This window comes from Sporobolomyces salmoneus (assembly GCF_050403485.1).
Source record: "Sporobolomyces salmoneus JCM6883 DNA, S_salmoneus_JCM6883_v1_ctg6, whole genome shotgun sequence".
Classification (NCBI taxonomy): domain Eukaryota; kingdom Fungi; phylum Basidiomycota; class Microbotryomycetes; order Sporidiobolales; family Sporidiobolaceae; genus Sporobolomyces; species Sporobolomyces salmoneus.
Window position 1 is genome coordinate 1 of NW_027481157.1, and position 19,985 is coordinate 19,985.

A 19,985-nucleotide genomic window follows, 5' to 3' on the forward strand; every position below is an offset into this window, starting at 1 on the left:
CCCTAACCCTAACCCTAACCCTAACCCTAACCCTAACCCTAACCCTAACCCTAACCCTAACCCTAACCCTTACCCTTACCCTAACCCTAACCCTAAGGTCGTACAGCTACTCACAGCAAATCCCGATCCCACTCGTCCCACTTCGAACACCTTTCGCCGTCGATCGCTTGATCTCCTTCTTCGCTCTCATCTCTTTCTCGCCATGCTGTACCCGCTTTCAATCTATTCGACAGTACGATAGATGAAGAACACAGATTGCAGGTTGCTACGCTCGAAATCTTCGCTCCCGCAGGTCGACTCCGACTTCTTTTCGAAAAACGCCTGTTCCGTTTCCCTCTTACCTGCTCCGGTCCAGGCGGTGAATTTTGTGACGTTTGGACGTTGTTGACATTGGCTCAAGCATTTGCTCGAGACCTCGCGCTTGTTCTTATCTGCTTTGAATCTCGACATCGATTCGCTGCTCAAAGTTTCTCTCGTTTGCCCTCTTCCTTACAACACATGAGCATACTCGCTATCGGATCAACCCATGGTCAACATCCCATTCAACAGCTTCACTCTACGACTCTCAGACTTTCCCAATGACGGATGACATGAGTTCCATTCCTTTCGGAAGTTCTCCAGCTCCGAATTTCTCGAAGACTTTCTTCCAAGCTTTACTTTCTTTGACATGTTTCTGTAAGACGTATGGTTCTCAGCATACTGCAGAAGGTACATCGAGCAAAAGACGAGAAATGTACCCAGTGTTTGATCAAGTATTCCGAAATGCGTTCTCGAACCGGTTCAAAGTCGAGCGAAAGGGGACTGAACAGCTCGTAAGCAACCTATGCACATGTGAGAGTGTCAACATGAGTACCTCAAGACTGAAAAGGGAGAAGAAGCAACTCACGTTTCTCGGTGTCAAGCTTCTGACAATATACCACAAGCTGAACTCCTTTCAATTATCTAATTCATAGCGATCTGCGAGGCGATACATCGAGTGTGACGAGCACGGAAGAACTCCGCAATAGTAGCCGTCGTCATCGCTGGAATTGTTTTCGAACCAGTCTGCTGGAGAGGCTTTTTGCGACACATTCCCGTCTTGATCTTCGTCCGAAATTTCGTCTTCATGTTCGAGAAAATCGGAGGGAAGTGGGAGGAAGGGAGCAAAATTATCATGCATAAAAGCCAGCATTGCTCGGTACGTACGAAAGCTACTCATGGCAAACGAAAGAAGTCAGAAAGTCGAACTGAAATCAGAGGTGGAGGACTTACTCGGTCTCGTGAACATCGATAACGGTGAAGAGTCTCTCCTCGAGTTCATCTGCTTCTAGTTCATCTGCTCCTTCTTGCGCAACTTTCTGCTTCTTGTTAGGTGGCTCATCTTCCGAACTGCGCGCCTTATCTGAGGGGCTTTGAGGTCTTCCCGCAACTGAAGACTAGGATCCGGGCTCGAAGAAGGGTGACAACTCTTGCAGAATAAGATCGTTTGAGAGACCTCCACTCGTCGGAGCACGAGCTAGTTTCTTGATGTTGATGAGTTTCTTCTCTGTTGCTTCCGAGAAACCTGACGAGAAGACTAGAAAGCTTGCATCAAGCGAGAGCTCGAAGCAACAGTGAGAGAAGTGAAGAAGCAAACTAACGAGTCTTGAAATAAGTACTGGTCGAGACAAGAACAGCTTTTGTAACGTCTCTCCGCCAGCGGCATCATGTACAGCGATGATGGTGTCGGACAAGTCGTCTTTGTCGAACAGACTATCCAGCAGATCCGGGTTCCGTGAGGTCGGTTCGAGGAGCATGTAAGGAGAGGTTATTTTGCAGACGAGAGCAAGAGTTTTCTGCAATTCCGCGCAGATGAAGTCAGCCGAGGCTGGACAAAAAGTTATAGCAGCCAAATCACTCACAGCATCGTCGTAAAGCTTCAGCAGTCTAGGGATGAGGATTTTGATGACCTCGTCGCGATCTCGCGCCTCGCTATCGAAATTCCATTTCTTGCATGATGCAAAACCAAATGGCGAGGAAGTGGTCTTGAGCTGATCGGTACATCTTCAATCAGTATCAAGTATCGAACAGAAGAGAACGCATGAGAAGTGGAACGTACACTGAATTCCGAGGAAACGCTGTTTCGTTCCCAAGAATGGAAAGAAGTTGCTGAACGATAATCTTTCCAATGTGGAACTACTTGAAGAGTAACATATGGGTACTTCTCCTTCTCCCGCTATCATAGAAAGTGGAGCAATTCGATCAGTTTGAAGAAGGGTTTATCGCAAAGGGAAGAAAGCGGCGAAAATTCACCAGTGCAAACCCGACGCGCCAACAACCCAAGCCAAACCCTTGCCACTGAGCTCGTTCACAAGGTATATCAGGTTTGAGCCGCAGTGATAGCTCGCAAGGACTAACCAGTTGAAGACTCTTTCCCGCTTTGTGAGCCTCTCTAATCTTATTAACCTCATCCTCTGAGAATTTCCACGTGTACTTTGCCTACCTTGTATCAGATATACGTCAGTGAGGTCCATACATCACGCACTCACGAGCTCACCGTGTACTCTTCCTCCTGCATCATGGCGAAAGTCTCCCCCATTGCGTTCTCGAGCTTGACGTCGAATGGTCACTCTCGCCCGTGAGTTACTTTGAGCAGGTGTAGAGTGATCCAACCGTGTTCTGAGGGTAGCTTGAGGCTGCTTGATCCTATCAAGAGGTTTAGAGATGAAGTGAAAGAGATAAATGATTCGCGGTCGGAGCGAGGAGGAACCAGATGGAGTGAGTTGTTGAGCTAGTCCTTGGTCTCTGTGAGTTGTGCCCTCAGGATCAGAGTGTCGTGGAGATGAAGAGAGAGACATTGAACAATTCGTTCGCCTCATTTTCGGGTCAAAGTCGCAACTCGCTCGGCAAGTGAGTCTCTCGTTCTCGCAGACGAGGGTTCAGCGCTGTCTAGCTGTGGTATAAAGGCGAAGAGCCGATTATTTACGAAGAATGCCTTTCACTTCGCATGGAGATGACGGAGATATTTTTCGAACGAGCTAGGTTTGCGATTCCAAATTCGACGATAGAGACCGACATACGATTCTGCGAGAACCGAACACTCGAGAGCCCTGCCGTGAGGATGGAATGCTTCGGAGATTTCGCATATCTTCGTGGTTGTCCCTCCGGCTCCCCTAGTCTCGCAGCTCCCGAATCAATTTCGTCACTGGCTTCCTGCTCGAATCCATCACGCTCAATCTCCCTCGTGCCAGTCGTCTTAGCAGAATCGGCCCAAGACGTCTCGAGGTTTGGCAGAATTTCGAGATACATCGTTTCGTTCTCGGACGGTCAATGATCGATTTTGTGCTCGTATTCGATACGGTCATGACGTCGCTACACTAACTTCAATCTCCCGTCAAAGGCTAACAGCGAAACTTCAGCCAAACTCCCGCTCGAAAGGAGAAAACGAGAAAAAGCGAAAACTCACGAATCCGTCCTCAAGCATCTGCAGTCGGCCTCAAGTTCCTCAGAACCGCGGTTAGTCGTCCCTCCATGCTCATGTGCAGTCGGATCTGCCACAAGTCTCCCTAGGTTTACATTCCGGGTCAGAGCGGGTTTGACTGCATAGGACTCCCGATGATTCGAGTCCCTCTTCGGATTTCGACAGCGACCCGGTCGAGTTTACCGTCGAGCAGATGTTTGACTCTTCCTATTCTGCCGATATGGAAAGCTGTACTTCACGGGCTGCAAAGAAGGGATCAGTTTTGGTCGAAGATCGAAAATTGAGGAAAGTGAGCAACTTACAGCGAGAGACGAGACGAAGCAGCGAAGGTGTATCTTTCTCGCCATAAAGGCCAGAGCAAGGTGCTTGCGTTCAGATGCATATCCCCCAGCCTGCTGGAGACGCGAGAAAAAGGAATCTCGTCCGAAGCAGCGAAGGGGAGAAGATCGATTCCGGGCTGCCAAAGCAGCTTCTCGATCGACCTTGTACTCCCTCAGCCATTCAGGACGAGCCTGATCGGCGTTGAGCGAGACTCGAACGGGGAAGGATTCGAGAGAAGGAAGGGAATCGAACAGCGACGAGGGCGACTCCATTCTGCGCCACTAGGTCCAGGGTACCGAGTACCGTATCATCAACACTATTGAGCGTAGGAAAAGCGGCTTCGACGAGTGAGTGTCGATGACCAGAAAGTTGTCTGTTTGACTCTCTTCCACTTTCTCTCCACCGACTCTCTCGGAGCAGTCACCTAGCTACCCACTAGGTCCTCCCTCTCTCCACCACGACTATCCTCCGGCGCCTGTCCTTTCTCCCGCGCCCTTGTCTCCTCCCTCCTTCTTCCTCTCCTCTCCTTCTCGTCCTTCGGCAGAAGTTCTCGACCTCCACCATGGCGCCTACCGACAAGACTGCTCCACCGGCACAAAACACGGCGAAACGTGACTTCCTCATCCAGCTAGAACAACAAGCGCAAAAGAGATGGGCCGATGAGAAACTGTTCGAACAAAACTCTCCCTACTCGACTGGGGAAGCTCCAGTACCGACGGAAGAATTCGCAAAGAACGCTCAAGAGTTGAGGGAGAAGTACCCGAAAGTACTCGCGACGATGCCTTACCCTGTACGCTCACTCTCTCATTCTCCCTCCTCTCTCTCTTCTGCGACTCTGAGCTGATCAGTCGAAAGGGAGACAGTACATGAACGGTTCTCTTCACTTGGGACACGGCTTCACGATCTCAAAAATCGAGTTCTTGACCGGATTCGAAAGGATGAGAGGGAAACGAGCACTTTGGCCTTTCGGTTTCCATGCCGTCAGCTCTCTTCCTTCTCGATTCTAGCCGTTCTGATCCAACTGACGCGAATGTGCGTAACAGACGGGTATGCCGATTAAAGCCGCCTCGGACAAATTGATTCGAGAGATGGAAATGTTTGGAAAAGATTTCGAAAACTACGGAAAAGAAGAAGAATCGGTTGAAGAGGTGAGTTCTCTCGGCGATCCTGACCGGTCGGACTACTTGCTGACGATTCCGACTCGACAGGTCACTCCTACGGACGAACCCGGAAACGCTACTCCTCTCGCAACGACTTCGACTACCGCTTCTTCCGATCCCTCGAAAGCGAAGAAAGGAAAACTTCAAGCTAAGAGTACCGGTCTTCAATACCAATTCCAAATCATGGAATCGATCGGAGTTCCTCGCGAGGAGATCAAACAATTCGCCGACCCTTACCACTGGTTGAAATATTTCCCTCCGATCGCTCAAGAAGATTTGAACTCTCTCGGATCGAGGATCGATTGGAGGAGGAGTTTCATTACGACTCCGGCGAACCCTTACTACGATGCGTTCGTTCGATGGCAGATGAACAAACTTCATGGACTCGGTTACATCAGTCAGTTTTCAAATCTTCCTCCTTCCCTCGATTCGATTCTCCGAGACTGACGAGATTACTCTTTCTACCATCTATCTCTTCTCTCCCGCTCAACTTCAACTTCTACCCTCTCACTTGCCAACTCGACTCGATAGAATTCGGAAAGCGAAACACGATTTTCTCTCCGAAAGACGGTCAACCCTGTATGGATCACGATCGACAATCGGGAGAAGGAGTCGGACCTCAAGAGTACATGGGAATGAAGTTGGAAGTTACTCAATTCGGTGAACGAGCGTCGAAAGTGAAAGAATTGGCGGGAGGAAAGAAAGTTTTCATGGTCGCTGCAACTCTTCGTTCGGAAACGATGTGAGTTCTCCTACTCTCCTACAAATCTGAGCGATACTGAAGAGTAAGATGACTCGCCAGGTACGGTGTCACAAACTTGTTCGTCAACCCGAAACTCACTTATGGTCTCTACCCCTCGTCTTCGACGAAAGGATCCGATTCCGAAGTTCTCTACCTCGTCGCCGAACGTGCCGCTCGTAACTTGGCCTACCAAGGCTTCCTCAAACACGAAGACAAGTTCGAATGCGTCGGAACCGTCTCCGGAGCCGAACTCCTCGGTACTCGAGTTCACCCTCCTCTCTCGGCAAACAACGAAGTTTACGTCGTTCCGATGGACACGATCAAAGAGAACAAGGTCAGTGATCACTACCTGAACCGCTCAGTCGATGGAGACTGATTCTTGGTCGTCCGAACAGGGTACGGCAGTCGTCGTTTGCATGACTTCGGATTCTCCCGATGATTACGTTACCTGGCTCGATCTTCGCAAGAAACCCGAATTCTACAACATTGATCCTTCCTGGGTCGCAATCGAACCCGTTCCTACTCTCAAAACCCCGACTTACGGCGACGTTACGGCGAAAACTCTCGTCGAGAAAATGAAGATCAACTCTCCCAAAGACGTCAAACAACTCGCCGAAGCGAAAGAACTCGCCTACAAAGAAGGATTCTATTCGGGAGTAATGATCATCGGTGATTACGCGGGCGAGAAGGTAGAGGATTGCAAGGCCAAGATCAAGGACGACCTCGTTCGACAGAATTTGTGTCTCGTTTATTCGGAACCGGAAAACACCGTCATGAGTCGTTCGGGAGACGAGTGCGTCGTAGCGCTCTGCGATCAATGGTACCTCGATTACGGAGAGGCGGGATGGTTGAAGAAAGCCGAACTGTTCGTTTCGAATTTTCTCTCTCTCCCTCTTCTCTAATCTCGCTCGAAAACTGACTGAATTTACTTGATTCCTTCAGCCTCCTCTCTCGAATGAACACCTACCAAGCTGAAACTCGAAACGGATTCGAGGGAACTCTCGGTTGGCTTAGACAATGGGCTTGCGCTCGATCTTACGGTCTCGGTTCGAAACTTCCTTGGGATCCTCAATTCCTCGTCGAATCTCTTTCCGACTCGACGATCTACATGGCCTACTACACGATCGCTCATCTCCTTCACGGTGCGTCTCATCCTTATCCTCTCTTCCCGAGTGAAACGACTCGAAACTGACTCAATTTTTCGACTCAAAGGTCCTCCTATCGACGGATCCGTCGTCGGTCCTCTCGGAATCACGGCAGAACAAATGACGGACGAGATGTTCGAATACATCTTCGCGAACGGTCCTTACCCTTCTCACGCTCCGATCTCGCAAGACAAGCTCAACATCCTTAAATCCGAATTCTCCTACTTCTACCCGATGGATATCCGTTCTTCCGGCAAAGATCTCATCCCGAACCATCTCACGTTCTGTATCTACGTTCACGCCGCCCTCTTCTCGGAGGAAAACTGGCCCCGATCGATGCGAGCGAACGGTCATTTGATGCTGAACGGAGAGAAAATGTCGAAATCGACCGGAAACTCGCTCACTCTCCGAGATTCTCTCGTCAAGTTCGGTGCCGACGCGACTCGTGTTACTCTCGCCGACGCTGGAGACTCGATTGAAGATGCGAATTTCGAAGAATCGACTGCGAACGCCGCTATTCTTCGTTTGAGAACTTTGATCGAATGGTGCGAGGTGAGTCTCGATTCTCACTCTCCCTCTACTTGCACTCGACTGACATTCATCCCGCTCGTAGGAGATCGAGAAGAACCAAGGACAACTTCGACGAGGAGACGCAAACTTGCTTTGGGACAAGATTTTCGAAAACGAAATCAACGAAGCGATCGAGAAATCTTACCAAGCTTACGATAAGTGAGTCTGCGAGCTTCTCTCTCGTCGTGACGATCTCGAATTGACACTGTTCTCGTTCGCAGAGCGATGTACAAGGACGCTCTCAAGACGGGATTCTACGAACTTCTCTCGGCTCGAGATCTCTACCAAGTCGCAACTTCGGCCGAAGGAGGAATGCACGTCGACCTCGCCCTCCGCTTCATCCGAGTTCAAGCTCTCCTCATCACTCCCATCGCTCCTCACGTCGCCGAATTCATTTGGTCGACGATTCTCAAAGAAACTTCTTCGATTCAATCGGCTCTCTACCCTACCGTTTCCTCCCCTGTTGACCCTTCGATCACGGACGCCGCAACCTACGTACGAACGAAAGTCAAGGATATTCGTGATTCCGAGCTCGCGTTCGCGAAGAAAAAGGCAAAGGGAAAAGGAAACGCGAACTTCGATCCGTCGAAACCCAAAGGAGTCAAGATTTGGGTCGCGAAGGGTTTCCCGGAATGGCAAGAGGTTGCAGTCGAGATCGTCAAGGGTTCATGGGATGGAGAGAAAGTCGACGACAAGAAAGTAAAGGAGGAATTAACGGCGAAAGGTTTGATCAAAGAGAAGAAGTACATGCCTTTCATCGCTCAACTCAAGGTAAGCTCTCCCTCGCACTCTTTCTTCCTTCTCACTCGACGTCTCACTCACGTCTCTCATTCGTTCGCGTAGAAACGTATCGCTTTGATCGGTTTCGAAGGAGCGATCAACCGACAACTTCTCTTCTCGGAAGAAGACGTCCTTCGCGAAGCGATGCCCTACTTCCGTCGTACTCTCGGTATCGAGAACATCGACGTTCAATCGGCTGAATCGGGAGTAGAAGGTCCTGGATACGTTCAACCGATCGTCGATGCTGCTGAACCTGGATCACCCGGAATCGTCCTCTACAACCTCGACGCCTAGATTAGACTACCCTTCTCTCTCTCTTTCCCTTATCGATTTTGGTGTACTTATTGAAACTCGCAAAAAAGATGCGCTCGTTCAAACATCGAATTCTTCCTTCTTCCGTTCCCTTCTTGGGAGTTTGCATCGCTTTCTTCTGCTTTCGTCGTCTCTCGCTTCGGTGCGTATGCAAGTACAGTCGAGCGGCGAAAGGGGAGATCAAGGGTAACTTTTTCTCGTTTCCAACTCTTCATCGCTCAAATTTCTGCCTCTCGTCTCGTTTTCCGTTCCTCCTATCAGTCTCCTCCCTTCCAACTCACTACTCTCCTCACTGCCGCTCGACTCCTCCTCACTCCCACCATCCTGTTCTTCACACCTCGACTCTGGCCTCCGTCGTTCTCTCGCTTTCCTAATCCTCTCAGCCATTCTCTTCTCCATCTCTTCCTCCCTCGCTTCCTCTTCCCGTTTCCATCTCGTCGCGAGTCGATTACTCTGTCTAACCCTCCACCAACAACAACTCATCGCGATCACAAAGATACAAATCGTTGATCCGATTGTCGACCACGCGAAGATAAGAATCCAGAGTGGATTGTCTCGATAGGTTTGAGCTTCTGTCGCTTGAAAGAAAGGTGTAGCGGTCGATGGGAACGAGGAGATTGTGGAGGGGAAGGAGTTGAGGGAGGGAAGGGAAGCGAGAGGTGCGGTTGAAGGTCTTTCGAGTTGAGCAGCTAGCGAAGAGGAGTTTGAGTGGATCAGCGTCAGATCGATCGGGGGCGGACAAGTAACTCACCCATCGTCTCAGCTTGCAATTGTCGACTTACGCTAGAGTTGCAAGAAGAGAGGAAGTACAGAGAGATGGGGAACGAGCGAAAGAGGTCCGTGCGTTCGGTCGACCGCGGAATGGGTTCGGAGTTTCAACAGCGACGACGACGAAGCAGAGTTTGGGCGTCCCGCATCTCTCGCTAGAGTTCGTGAGAATGTGCTCGCGAAGAAACAGGGTAGAAGATCAAGCGCAGCTGATCTCTACTTTCTCTCCTCGCCAAAAACGAGACTCTGCGTCTACAGCTCAAAGGAACAGACAGCAGTTTCACAGCGAGCCAGTAGACACACAACACACCAGCAAGACCCCATCACAGCTCATCGACGATCAACTGAGAGCTCTCACTTCCGCCGTCGTAACCGAATCGTCTCCTTCGCTCGTACTCATGAAAATTGCCGTTTCCGTCGCTGTGCACTCCCACGTCTATCAGCACACGTAGAGCTGGAAGGTAGAGAGATACGCACGAGATTGACCAGCTTTGAACGCTTCCTCCTCTTGTTTCCTCTGCAAATCGGCTTGACGAACTTGATCTGTTCGTCGATCAAACTCTACACGTCAATCGCCCATTTTCGGGATCGCTCGCGTTAAGAGAGAGACAAGACGAACCAAAGTAAGGTTGTTCCATCGCTTCACGAGCAGTCGGACGAGCTACGTGATCATACTGCAAGAGTTTATCGACTAAATCGATCGCTTCGTCCGAGATGTATTTCTGATTCTCTACTCACCCTCTCCCTCACCACGTCAGCATCAACGACTACGAGGAGAAGAGTGGAGAGGGCAAGAAGGAGAGACCGTACCGGCATTGATGAATTTCTTCCAAGGTTTTCTCGGACACCCAACGATTGGATGTTCTCCTCCTACATCAAACTCGGGTGGGAGTTCAATCTCGTACTACTCATCCATTAATCGAAGAGTCAGCGGAAGGAGCTCGAGGGCGGAGGAGTAGGAGAGAGGGATGAGAAAGACGAACTTTTTCGAGGTAATCGTAGAGCGCTTCAGTTCCGAGAATTTTCGTGATCTTGATTAGTTGATCAAAGTTCTGCATGCTCCGGTTCTCCCAGAAGTCAGCGGACGAGTCTGATCTGAGCAAGAAGACGAAGCACACGTCTGAACCGTGGAACATTGGATCTCTGCGAAAGATCTAATCGAGCGCGCGAAAATCGACGAATTGAAGGTCAGACGACGTCGAGAGACAGTGTAAAACGTCAGGAGACATCTCAAGTGATCGAGACACGCACCATTGAACCGAAAGTGCATCCAACGCTCCAAACTTTGCAAAACGAAAAAACGAATGAAATCAGCCCTCGATCCCTCTTTCACCTCTCGAAAAGGGAAAACGACGCTCACGATCCAACGAATAATCGTAAAACTGATACTCTACCAACAATTCCGGTCCTTTATAATACCTACTCGCAACCCTCACATTCAATTCCTCCTTTGGATGATAAAACTCGGCGAGACCCCAATCGATCAACCTCAATTTCCTCTGCGAATGATCGATCAAAATATTGAGAGGTTTCACGTCACGATGAATGATCCCTCGCGAATGACAGAAATCGAGAGCTTTCAAGAGTTCGTAGGTGTAGTAGCGGACGTCGTTGTCGGTAAACTAAGATCGCACGTTCTTCGAAACCCTCAGCTCGGAATGCTACGAGCGAAAGAGTTGAAGGAACCTACGGTACTATCGACGAAGGAAATGCCGGATCAGCTGATGGAAACGACGGAAATCGAGGAGGGAAGGAGAGAAAAAACTGACGGATAAAGAGTTTTCGAATCGATATTCGCGACGTGTTCAAAAATGCTGAACGTCCACGAAATCAGTACAAAATCAGCTACTTCCTTGAAGGTCTTGAGAACTGACTGTTGACGCACATCGCTGGAGTTTTCGATTGAGGATCCCTCACTGTATCCAACCTGTTTTCCTCACCAACATCGATCAGTCCCCTCGCCCAAAGAAGTAGGGTTATAGACTCACAGTTCAATAATGTTCTCCCCACCTCTTAGGTTCCTCAAAACCTTTAATTCCCTCTTGACTTTCCTCTTCTTGATCGGTTTCAGTACTTTCACTACCACCAATCCTCTTGCCTCCGTATCGTACCCCTCGAAAACTTCCGAATACTGTCATTACTCCTTCACTCTCGCATCAGCTCGCTCGACAGAAAGGAACGGATGTAGAGAGAGAGGGTACGAACCTTTCCTCTCCCGAGTTTTCGAATCAATTCATATTGATCTTGAAACCCCCATGAAATCGATAACCCATCGTAATCATACCATGATTTCCCTAGTTCTTCGTTCGCATTCGCATACTATTCCGTCTCTCGTGGTCGAGGTGGTTAGCGCACAAACCCACTTCGAGAAAGGGAAGAGAGAGGGCGAAGGGGAGGACGTACGACTCGAGAGATTGTTGCGATTGGTCGATAGAAGCTTGTATCACCCATGATCCAGTCTGATCTCTGACTGTTGAGAGGCGAGAGAGAGGGAGAGAAGAAGAAGAGAAGGGGGAACGAACCCTCGAGCGCTGGAGAGAAAGAGGTCGGAGCGCTCGAAAGCGGAGTTACCGGTCGACCTTGAGCTAGCTTTACATCTGACTATAACTTCCTGGTAAGTCTTACTGAGCAGTACTGAGGCTGCTGAGGCGGTCCGGAGCGAGGTGGATCGATTTAGAGATGAAGTCGAAGCAATCGCGAGTAATCGGAGCTACGGGAAAATGGACGAGTTTAGGGCATAGTTGAGATTCTCTAGAATGTAGTGAGCGAGTCGGTTGACGGCTAGATAGTGGTGGTGAAGAGAGAGGGTGTGAAGTTGTCGAGTGATCGAACTTTCGGGTCACTTTCCGCCTCATTAAAGGCTTGTAGCGACCTGCTGAGCAGCTTTACAAATCAATGCTCGTTCTCGATCGGAGGTCGAAGGAAAGGGCTCGACCGGAGCGGTGAGTGAGAAAGGAAATCTCGACTCTGCTCGGAGCCTCGGAGTCGAAATTTGGTGCGGCTTTTAGTGAGGCTCTTCGGAAAACCGTAGCGCTGTAGCCTGCTCGCAACGACAGAGCTCTCGCTGCATCCCCTCTGCCGAAACCAAAGGGTTAAGGGGAAAACTTTCTTCTTCTTCTTTCAATTTCTCCAATCATTTCTACTAAACATCGGGATTCAAATCCAAATCAAACTCGAACTCCTCTTCCTCCTCCTCTCCCTCGTTCTCTGCTCCATTAACTCCATTCGAGTTCGTACTCGAAGCGAAATTTGCTGAACCGGCGTGAGCTTGGTGAGAGGATTCGTATTGTTTGGCTTCGTATTGTAATCTTTCCATCGTCTCTCCTCCTGTTGCACCGGCTCCTGATGCGCCGTTCGTAGTCGGTGCGACGGAGGGGTGGAGTTCGTGTCCTTCTGTACGAGCTGTGAGTCGGAAAAGCTTTCAATCAGTTCCCGGTCTAGCAAAAAAGATTCAAACCCGTTCTTTTTACTCACCTCCGATCTCCCCCGTTTGTCCCAGTCCATCCCCAGCGAATTCTCTCCCAAACTGTAATCTCCCCCTCCTCATGATCCCCTCCGTCGGAAACGGCGGTAAACTCCCGATTGGCAAACTCCTCCCAGTCGGATCCTTCATTCCCGCTCCCCTCAGTTTCTCACCCGGTGGGAAGAGGCTACTCGGGGGTGCTGACGTGAAGGGAGCGAGGAGACGGGCGTAGGAGAGGATAGACGAGGACGATAGAGGCGAAGAAGTGGACGAAGAGATGGATTGACGGTCGAGGTGTCCCGAGGCGATCAACGGAGAGAGGGAGGAGAGAGAGGAGGAGAGAAGAGAGGTCGAAGTGGAGGACGTTGAGGAGAGTGAAGAGAGAGAGGAGAGGAGTTGGTTGATTCGAGATTGGCGTTCTTGATGTTGAGCGATCAAGGAAAGAAGGGAAGAAAGTTTGTGATCGATCTCGGCGAGGGCGGCGTAGATCGAGGTGATTTGTGCAGTGTGATTTGGTTGAGAGGAGGGATTGGAAAGGAGAGAGAAGAGTTGGAGAGAGAGTTGGAGGAATGAAGTGAGGAGGTGAGTAAGTTGAGGCGTGATCGGGAGGGAGGGGGAGGGGATTAGGGCAATCTCGGAAGGTGTTAAGGATGGAGTAGACATCGTTCTATTTAGCTAGGAGAGACGAGTGAGGATGGAGTTGATCAGGACGAGTCGAAGAGCGTCTCTTACCTTCAGATGTGCGCGTTTGAAGCTTGTTCGGTGGTTGTATATACTCCTGACTGATACTCGGAGGGTCTTGTCGAGCTCTTTGTCGCTGTTCGTATCGAATTTATGATTCAACCTTTTATCGAAACTTCTTCCCCCCTCTTTCTATCCGTTCTTAAAGAGTTGCACGATTTGTGAGACCGACTGTTAATGATGAGGCTGAATAGATGATCGTGATTACGCGGAGTGACGTCGGGTCGAGACGAGGAGTAGGTAAAGAGAGACGAAACCTGACTCTCTCTCTCGCGCTCGCGACGACGACGCAAGCAAGAACTGTGATAGATCTACTGAAGCTAATTCCATAGACACCGTATATAACAACAACACAACAAAATGCAAAGTAAAAACATAATCCTCTCCTTTTCCTTCCCGCGAAAAATCGTGAGTTTCTTTCGTTTCTTCCCACTCCGATCGCTTCCCTTAACTCATCCTCGTTCGACCAAGACTACCGGTACCCTCCACCCTGCTGAGGATTGTTCTGCATCATCAAGAACGGATTCGTTCCTCCTCCTCCAGCGAATCCAGTCAATTGAGGTCTCATCGGCATCATCCCATTCCCATTCCCGTTCGCGTTCCCACCTCCTCCTTGATAGCCCGTATATTGTTGCTGAAGTGGTTGAAGTTGCTGTTGGTGTTGCTGAAACTGCGATGATGAAGGGTATCCAGTCGATTGAGGTTGGAGGAACATCGAAGAATTCGAATTCATCGAAGAAGAAGAGAAGAACGGATTCCCGCCGTTTCCAGCTGGAGTCGATTGAGCGAACTGATTCTGACTCTGATTCTGAGACTGCTGTTGAGAGTGAGAATGAGAGGGAGGAGGTAGAGCGGAAGACATGGATTGGGAGAAGTTTAGGAATGGATTCGAAGGAGACGAAGTCCGTGCGCCTCCTCCTGTGGGTTGAGAGAATTGAGGTTTAGGAGGTTGGAACGTCATTACGTTCTGATTCTGATTGTTCGTTGTCGAAGGAGTAGCGGAAATGGAAGTGGAATTCGAAGAGGGAGAGGTGAAGAGATCGAAATCGAATAACCCATTCCCTTCATTCCTCCTCTCCTGCTGTCCTCCACCCGTCATCGACGAGCTCGAGCCCACGTCGAAAAGTCCCGGTGACGACGCTCCTCCTCCTCCGGAAGAAGAAGAAGTAGATGAACCGAGATCTTTCGCTAATTGTTGACCGAACGAAGAACTAGGTACGAACCCAGTCAATTGAGGTCTCAACGTCGCCTGTTGTACTTCGTTTCCTCCATTTCCTCCTCCATTTCCTCCTCCGTTTCCGAGTCCTCCGCCGACTCCGGAGGGTGGTTGAAGAGATTGACCGAAATTTGAAGAAGGAACGAATCCCGTATACTGAGGTTTCAAAGGCGAAGGAGCGACGGAGGGTGAATTCGAACGATCAGGAGTAGCGTGAGGGAGAGGAGTGGGAGCAGGGGAAGATTCACGAGCTAATTGAAGCCCGAAAGAAGAGGAGGGGACGAATCCTGTTAATTGAGGTCGGAGCGCCTGGGGTTGAGTCTGATTCTGATTCTGATTCTGGGATTGAGGAGGATGAGGAGGGGGAGCGGGAGAATGTGAAGGAGATGGAGAGAGGGAAACGAGGTCGTCCCAGATCGAAGTTGAAGTTGGTTGAGGAGGTTGGAGAGAGTTCGATTGAGGACGAGGCTGAGGTTGGGCAAATTGAGTGAAGGGATTTGTCGGAGGTGGTCGATTCAAAGGTTGGAATTGCGATTGAGGTTCATTCGAAGGAATGATGAACGAAGGATTTCCTCCTCCTCCTCCTCCGTTCGACATCATTCCCATCCCCATCGACGATCCAGGACCATAACCTCGACCGTTCATCTGCTGCTGCTGAGCGTTCCCTCCGTTCCCTCTCCCGTTCGCAGTAGAAGTAGAAGGAGGTTGAAACATTCTCATAAAACTATCCCCATCGACTCCCGCATTCGTTCTATTCATTCCATTCGTTCCATTTCCTCCGAGTCCATGATGTTGCGCATAAGTTTTCGAAACGCTCCCAGTCATTTGAGGTACCAACATCTGCGGAGTCTGAGTCTGCGGAGGCTGAAAGTGTTGAGTTTGTTGAGATTGGAACTGTTGTTGTTGGGCATGATAATTCTTCGCACTCCCCGTAAATTGCGGTAATAACGGTTTCAATCCCATTTCTCCTCCTCCTCCTTGTTGTTGTCCCGGAACTACTCCATACATCTGCCCGAAACCCGGTACGAACTGTTGAGGTACTCCAACTAACCCAACTTGAGCTCCTTTCATTCCCAATGCTCCCAACGCCTGCAGGGGCACATCGTCCTGATCCCCATCGTCATCTGCTCCCTCTCCGCTAGTTGAGCGAGTTAGAGCAGCCCAATCTATCGGGATTTCACGATTGAGAGCGTTTCGAACGAGAATCGATCGAGCAGCGGAAGGAAGAGAACGATGTCGAGAAACGATGAGGAGTCGAGGAGAAGGGGAGTCGAATTCGTCGTCGGAGTCTGGGGGAGAAGGGATTTGGGTAGGTGGTGAGGAAGGGAATCGAACGGATTTGGGCAATTTTCGAGCGGGTACTGAAGCGGGAGCGCCTAGGGACGGGGTTCGATTCGGTAGAGGCGGTGGAGGAGCTGGAGATGATGTTGAGGGAGTCGGTGCGATGAAGAATGGGGAATTCGAAGAAGAAGCTGAAGGAGGAGGTGGACCGGGAGGAGGAGCGTAATTCGTCTGAGAATCCATTCTTCTCGGTGGAGGAAGCATGTTCGTTCTTGATCCGAGTCCGTTAGATGTCGAAGAAGGAGGTACGGAACGAATTTGAGGAGATGGTGAAGGGGAAGGAGGGAGTTGGTGGTCGAAATCTTGGTATACTTTGTATTCGTATTTGTTTCGAACGAACCTTTCGAGTTCGGAGTTACGGGAATCGTCTGAATCGGGAGGAGGAGGTCTATGCGATCCGTAACGAGTGTGAGTGGCTGGAAGAGAGGAGACAACGGGAGAGAAGGGAGAAAACGAACGGATTTCGTCTTTCGTCGGGATTCAATAAAGAATTGACTTTAACGTTCCCCAACTTGCGCATATTCTGTACGACTCTTTACTACTCAGTGACCCCATTCGACGCAGGCGGTACAGAGAGAGAGAGAGAGTAAGACGTACATCTACTTGTTCTTTAGTCCAAGTATCCAACGTCAAACTCTTTACTTTAGTTACATGACTCCCAATTTTCCTATGCATCGATGCACACTATCCTCATTCCAATGGTCCCCTCTCATCAGACCGATACTTCTGTCTACTCGAGAGAGATGGGAGAGAGAGGGAACGGACCTTCACGCAGAGGAAAACTCCTTGATCCCACGAAGCCCAGCGCGGGTTCGAGGTCTTACAGTCGGCGCATTGCGAGTTACCCGGTTGTTTCACGAGTTCGAGCAGTTGTCGCTACGGACGAGAACGTGCGAGAGGGAAGAAGGGGAGAGAAAGGGAAGTGGGGTTAGATTCGGGAGAAGAGAAGGGAGAGGAGGGAGAACGGACTTGATAGCGATCCGATGCGGTACGGGACATGGCTCAAGCAGGGATAGGCTCAAGGTGAACAGAGAGAAGCTGCTGAGAGAGACGTCGGGGGAAAGTCGAAGCGTCAGCTGAAAGAAGACGCACGGAGGACAGTAACAGCAGGCTCACCAATAATCTGACAGCTCTAGGTATCTTCCAGCAAGCGGGGTATGGGTCGAACGGATAGAGAGAATCGAGAGCTTGCGATGAGCAGACTGTTGCAAAGTCGCGAGTTCGAGCGCTGACTTCTTTCGTGGCGATCAAGGTGTATGTCGGATCCAGTACAGTCGAGTATGCAGTCGGTATTGCTGAACAGATCGCTGGAACAGTTCCGGGATTCCAAGCCCGAAGATGACGAAACCGAATGAAGAGTTTCGTTTCCTTCTCTGTCTCCCTCTTCCTCTTTCCCACCAACCCTATACTCTTCATCAATGTTTTCCCGTCAGCTCTTCTCCAGCGCCCGCGCCGCCGTAAGCTCTCTCCTGCGTATCCTCGACTCCGATTCCCGGAAATCTTCCTGACTGATCTCATCATCGTCCTCTCTCTCCCTCTAGTCCACTCGTGGTTACGCAACTGCCTCTGCCCCCAAAGGTTCAATCTCCTCGACCGCCCCCTATTTCCTCGGAGCCGGACTTGCCGGAGCCGTCGCTTTCTACTATTCGACTTCCACTCAACGAGCTCTCCTCTCCGAATCGTCCCAATCCCAATCCTCCTCGAAGAAGGAGTCCGCCTTAAACCCAGACGAGTTCCGATCGTTCAAACTCTCCAAAGTGATTCCTTACAACCACAACTCTTCGAGGTTCGTATTCGATTTACCTGAGGGTACCGATTCGGGCCTCAATATAGCGTCTGCATTGGTCGTGAAGGCGAAAAAGGAAGATGAGGCGGTTGGGAAGAATGGGAAACAGGTAGTGAGACCTTATACCCCAACTACGGCTCCTAACACTGAAGGGAAACTCGTTAGTCGTTCATTCCCTTTCGCTCAGATCTGCTGCGTTCGAATGAAAATGAGTACTGATAGGTTGGGGTAACGATTACAGGAACTCTTGATCAAGCATTACCCCGGAGGAATCATGACGGATCACATTTTCAACCTCAAAACTGGTGAAGAACTTCAATTCAAAGGTGCGTCTTCTCTCTCTCCCATCTTCTGCTCCTCCCAGCTCGTCCCTGACTTCTTCTCGTTGTCTGTATGTGATACAATTAGGTCCTATCCCCAAGTTCGATTACAAGCCTAACCAATTCGAAGTCAGTCTCCCTCTCTCTCCCTCTCCTCCCTCTTTCCGCTCTCCCCGATTGAGAGCTGACGAGCGACTTATCGATGATCGAGTAGTCGATCGCCCTGATCGCCGGTGGATCTGGTATCACACCAATGTGGCAAATCCTTCAAGCGATTGATTCGAACCCTTCCGACAAGACCAAAGTCACTTTAATCTTCTCTAACCAAACTGAAGACGACATTCTCCTTCGAAAGGAATTCGAGGGTACGTCTCATACTAATTCCCTTCCTGCCTCCCATCCTTGACAAGGGAGAGCTGACGGAGGAGATGAGTGGACTTGGGCTTGGGGACGATGTGCAGAGATTCAATCGAACAAACCCGATCAATTCAACGTAGTGTTCACCCTTGACAAACCCCCTAAAGGTTGGAAAGGAGAAACTGGATACGTTAATGCAGAGGTGGTTAAGAAGAGTTTGGAAAAGTTTGGAACGACTTCTGATAAGGGAACGAAAGTAAAAGTTTTCGTTTGTACGTTCTCTCAATGTTTCTCTCTCTCTCTTCTACTCGCTCGCGAGTTTGTGGGAGTGAAACGCTGATTGAGTGTGTGTGTGATGATGGGCATAGGCGGTCCTCCTCCTCAAGTAAGTCTCGTATCCTCATCGAGGAACGTTTCCCTCGGAAAAACTGATCTCTCTCTCTGTCTATCGTTTTCGTCGCTCGCTCGCTAGGTTAAAGCCATTTCGGGACCTAAGAAATCGTTCAAGGAACAAGGGCCCGTCGAAGGTGTACTCAAGGAATTGGGATACAACGAGGAACAAGTAAGCGTCAGAACGACTCTCCCAAAGTTTTCATGCGAGATGGTGTTTTTCGGACAACTGACTCTGATTGAATTCGACGACGATCGATGAATCAGACTTACAAGTTCTAAACGCCCACCTCTCTCACCGCTCAACGTGGTAAGGAAGTTAGAAACAACGGGAACAGCATCTCTCTATACAGTAGCTCTCTCTCGTCAAATTTGTTTATACGAAATCAAAATCTCAATGAATGCACTTCTGCCTTTGCTTTATCATCTTGGAGCTTTCTTTCCGTCGAGAGAGTACATGCTGAGGGAACTCAATACCCGAAATCCCCGACCGAAACTCGCCGAAGAAACTCGAGAATTGGAACGCGTCCTTCCTTCTCTCTCTCTCCTTCTTACCAACCACTTTTTTACACGGTTCCCCTCGCTCACTTTCCACTCGCTCACTCGCTCGACACTCCAGTCAAGCCTTGAAACGTTTCCACCACGTTCTCCAACCAGCTACACGTAAGTCTCTCTCTCCTCTCGTCCTCTCTTTATCGAGGAAGAGGTTGGGGAACCGCGCGGCCCCCTTCTTTTTTCACCCTTCCACGTCGACACTCTCTTCTCCTTGAACAACGAGCTGACGATGCTTTGCGTGTGTGTGAACAGTCGTCGCATAACCGTAAGTACTCTCTCTTTGCTCGTCGTCGGTGGAAGAGAGGCATCGTGTTCTCGATCGGATCGGGCTTCAAGTTGACCCACCTTCTTCTCTCCTTCTCGTTGTTCGGTCTCTTCTTTTCTCCACTTATCAAATCATGCAGAACACCGGGGGTAAGCTCAACTCTTACTATCTCTCTATCTCCTCTCGAAAGTGAACATAGCTGACCCCGAGGAAATCAATGAATTCGAGTAACAGATCTCGCAAGGTCACTTCACCCGGTATAGCTCGAACCGCTCACTAAACTCCCTCACTCACTCCCTCACTCTCACTACTCT

The 19,985-nt window shown here is 49.9% G+C and overlaps 6 protein-coding genes across 6 annotated transcripts; 2 read left to right on the forward strand and 4 right to left on the reverse strand.

The window, feature by feature from the left end:
• Positions 1–565: 565 nt before the first annotated feature.
• JCM6883_006551 (uncharacterized protein) lies at positions 566–2,557 on the reverse strand (the record flags this gene model as incomplete). Its single annotated transcript, XM_076629572.1, has 7 exons — positions 566–673; positions 738–821; positions 1,881–2,009; positions 2,078–2,194; positions 2,272–2,316; positions 2,377–2,457; positions 2,516–2,557. The coding sequence occupies 7 exons, from the start codon at positions 2,555–2,557 to the stop codon at positions 566–568; spliced, it is 606 nt and encodes a 201-aa protein (XP_076490199.1).
• A 1,765-nt stretch (positions 2,558–4,322) lies between these two features.
• On the forward strand, positions 4,323–8,451 carry CDC60 (leucine--tRNA ligase CDC60; the record flags this gene model as incomplete). The annotated part of the gene is made up of 12 exons (XM_076629573.1): positions 4,323–4,550; positions 4,624–4,740; positions 4,804–4,908; positions 4,969–5,317; positions 5,452–5,662; positions 5,723–5,996; positions 6,058–6,527; positions 6,605–6,804; positions 6,875–7,359; positions 7,421–7,536; positions 7,599–8,148; positions 8,221–8,451. The coding sequence occupies 12 exons, from the start codon at positions 4,323–4,325 to the stop codon at positions 8,449–8,451; spliced, it is 3,336 nt and encodes a 1,111-aa protein (XP_076490200.1).
• A 1,126-nt stretch (positions 8,452–9,577) lies between these two features.
• JCM6883_006553 (casein kinase II subunit alpha/alpha') lies at positions 9,578–11,688 on the reverse strand (the record flags this gene model as incomplete). The annotated part of the gene is made up of 14 exons (XM_076629574.1): positions 9,578–9,657; positions 9,715–9,780; positions 9,857–9,967; positions 10,048–10,141; positions 10,221–10,289; positions 10,356–10,391; positions 10,489–10,520; positions 10,598–10,859; positions 10,928–10,931; positions 11,007–11,051; positions 11,123–11,164; positions 11,226–11,368; positions 11,443–11,556; positions 11,641–11,688. The coding sequence occupies 14 exons, from the start codon at positions 11,686–11,688 to the stop codon at positions 9,578–9,580; spliced, it is 1,146 nt and encodes a 381-aa protein (XP_076490201.1).
• Positions 11,689–12,379: 691 nt separating this feature from the next.
• Positions 12,380–13,363, reverse strand: JCM6883_006554 (uncharacterized protein; the record flags this gene model as incomplete). The annotated part of the gene is made up of 2 exons (XM_076629575.1): positions 12,380–12,639; positions 12,712–13,363. 2 exons carry the CDS (start codon positions 13,361–13,363, stop codon positions 12,380–12,382), a joined length of 912 nt encoding a protein of 303 aa, XP_076490202.1.
• Positions 13,364–13,913: 550 nt separating this feature from the next.
• JCM6883_006555 (ADP-ribosylation factor GTPase-activating protein) lies at positions 13,914–16,997 on the reverse strand (the record flags this gene model as incomplete). Its single annotated transcript, XM_076629576.1, has 5 exons — positions 13,914–16,386; positions 16,457–16,521; positions 16,596–16,682; positions 16,764–16,874; positions 16,968–16,997. The coding sequence occupies 5 exons, from the start codon at positions 16,995–16,997 to the stop codon at positions 13,914–13,916; spliced, it is 2,766 nt and encodes a 921-aa protein (XP_076490203.1).
• Positions 16,998–17,416: 419 nt separating this feature from the next.
• Positions 17,417–19,133, forward strand: JCM6883_006556 (cytochrome b5 reductase family protein; the record flags this gene model as incomplete). Its single annotated transcript, XM_076629577.1, has 9 exons — positions 17,417–17,455; positions 17,540–17,944; positions 18,026–18,110; positions 18,193–18,233; positions 18,319–18,469; positions 18,566–18,733; positions 18,830–18,846; positions 18,934–19,023; positions 19,119–19,133. The coding sequence occupies 9 exons, from the start codon at positions 17,417–17,419 to the stop codon at positions 19,131–19,133; spliced, it is 1,011 nt and encodes a 336-aa protein (XP_076490204.1).
• Between the last annotated feature and the right edge of the window lie 852 nt (positions 19,134–19,985).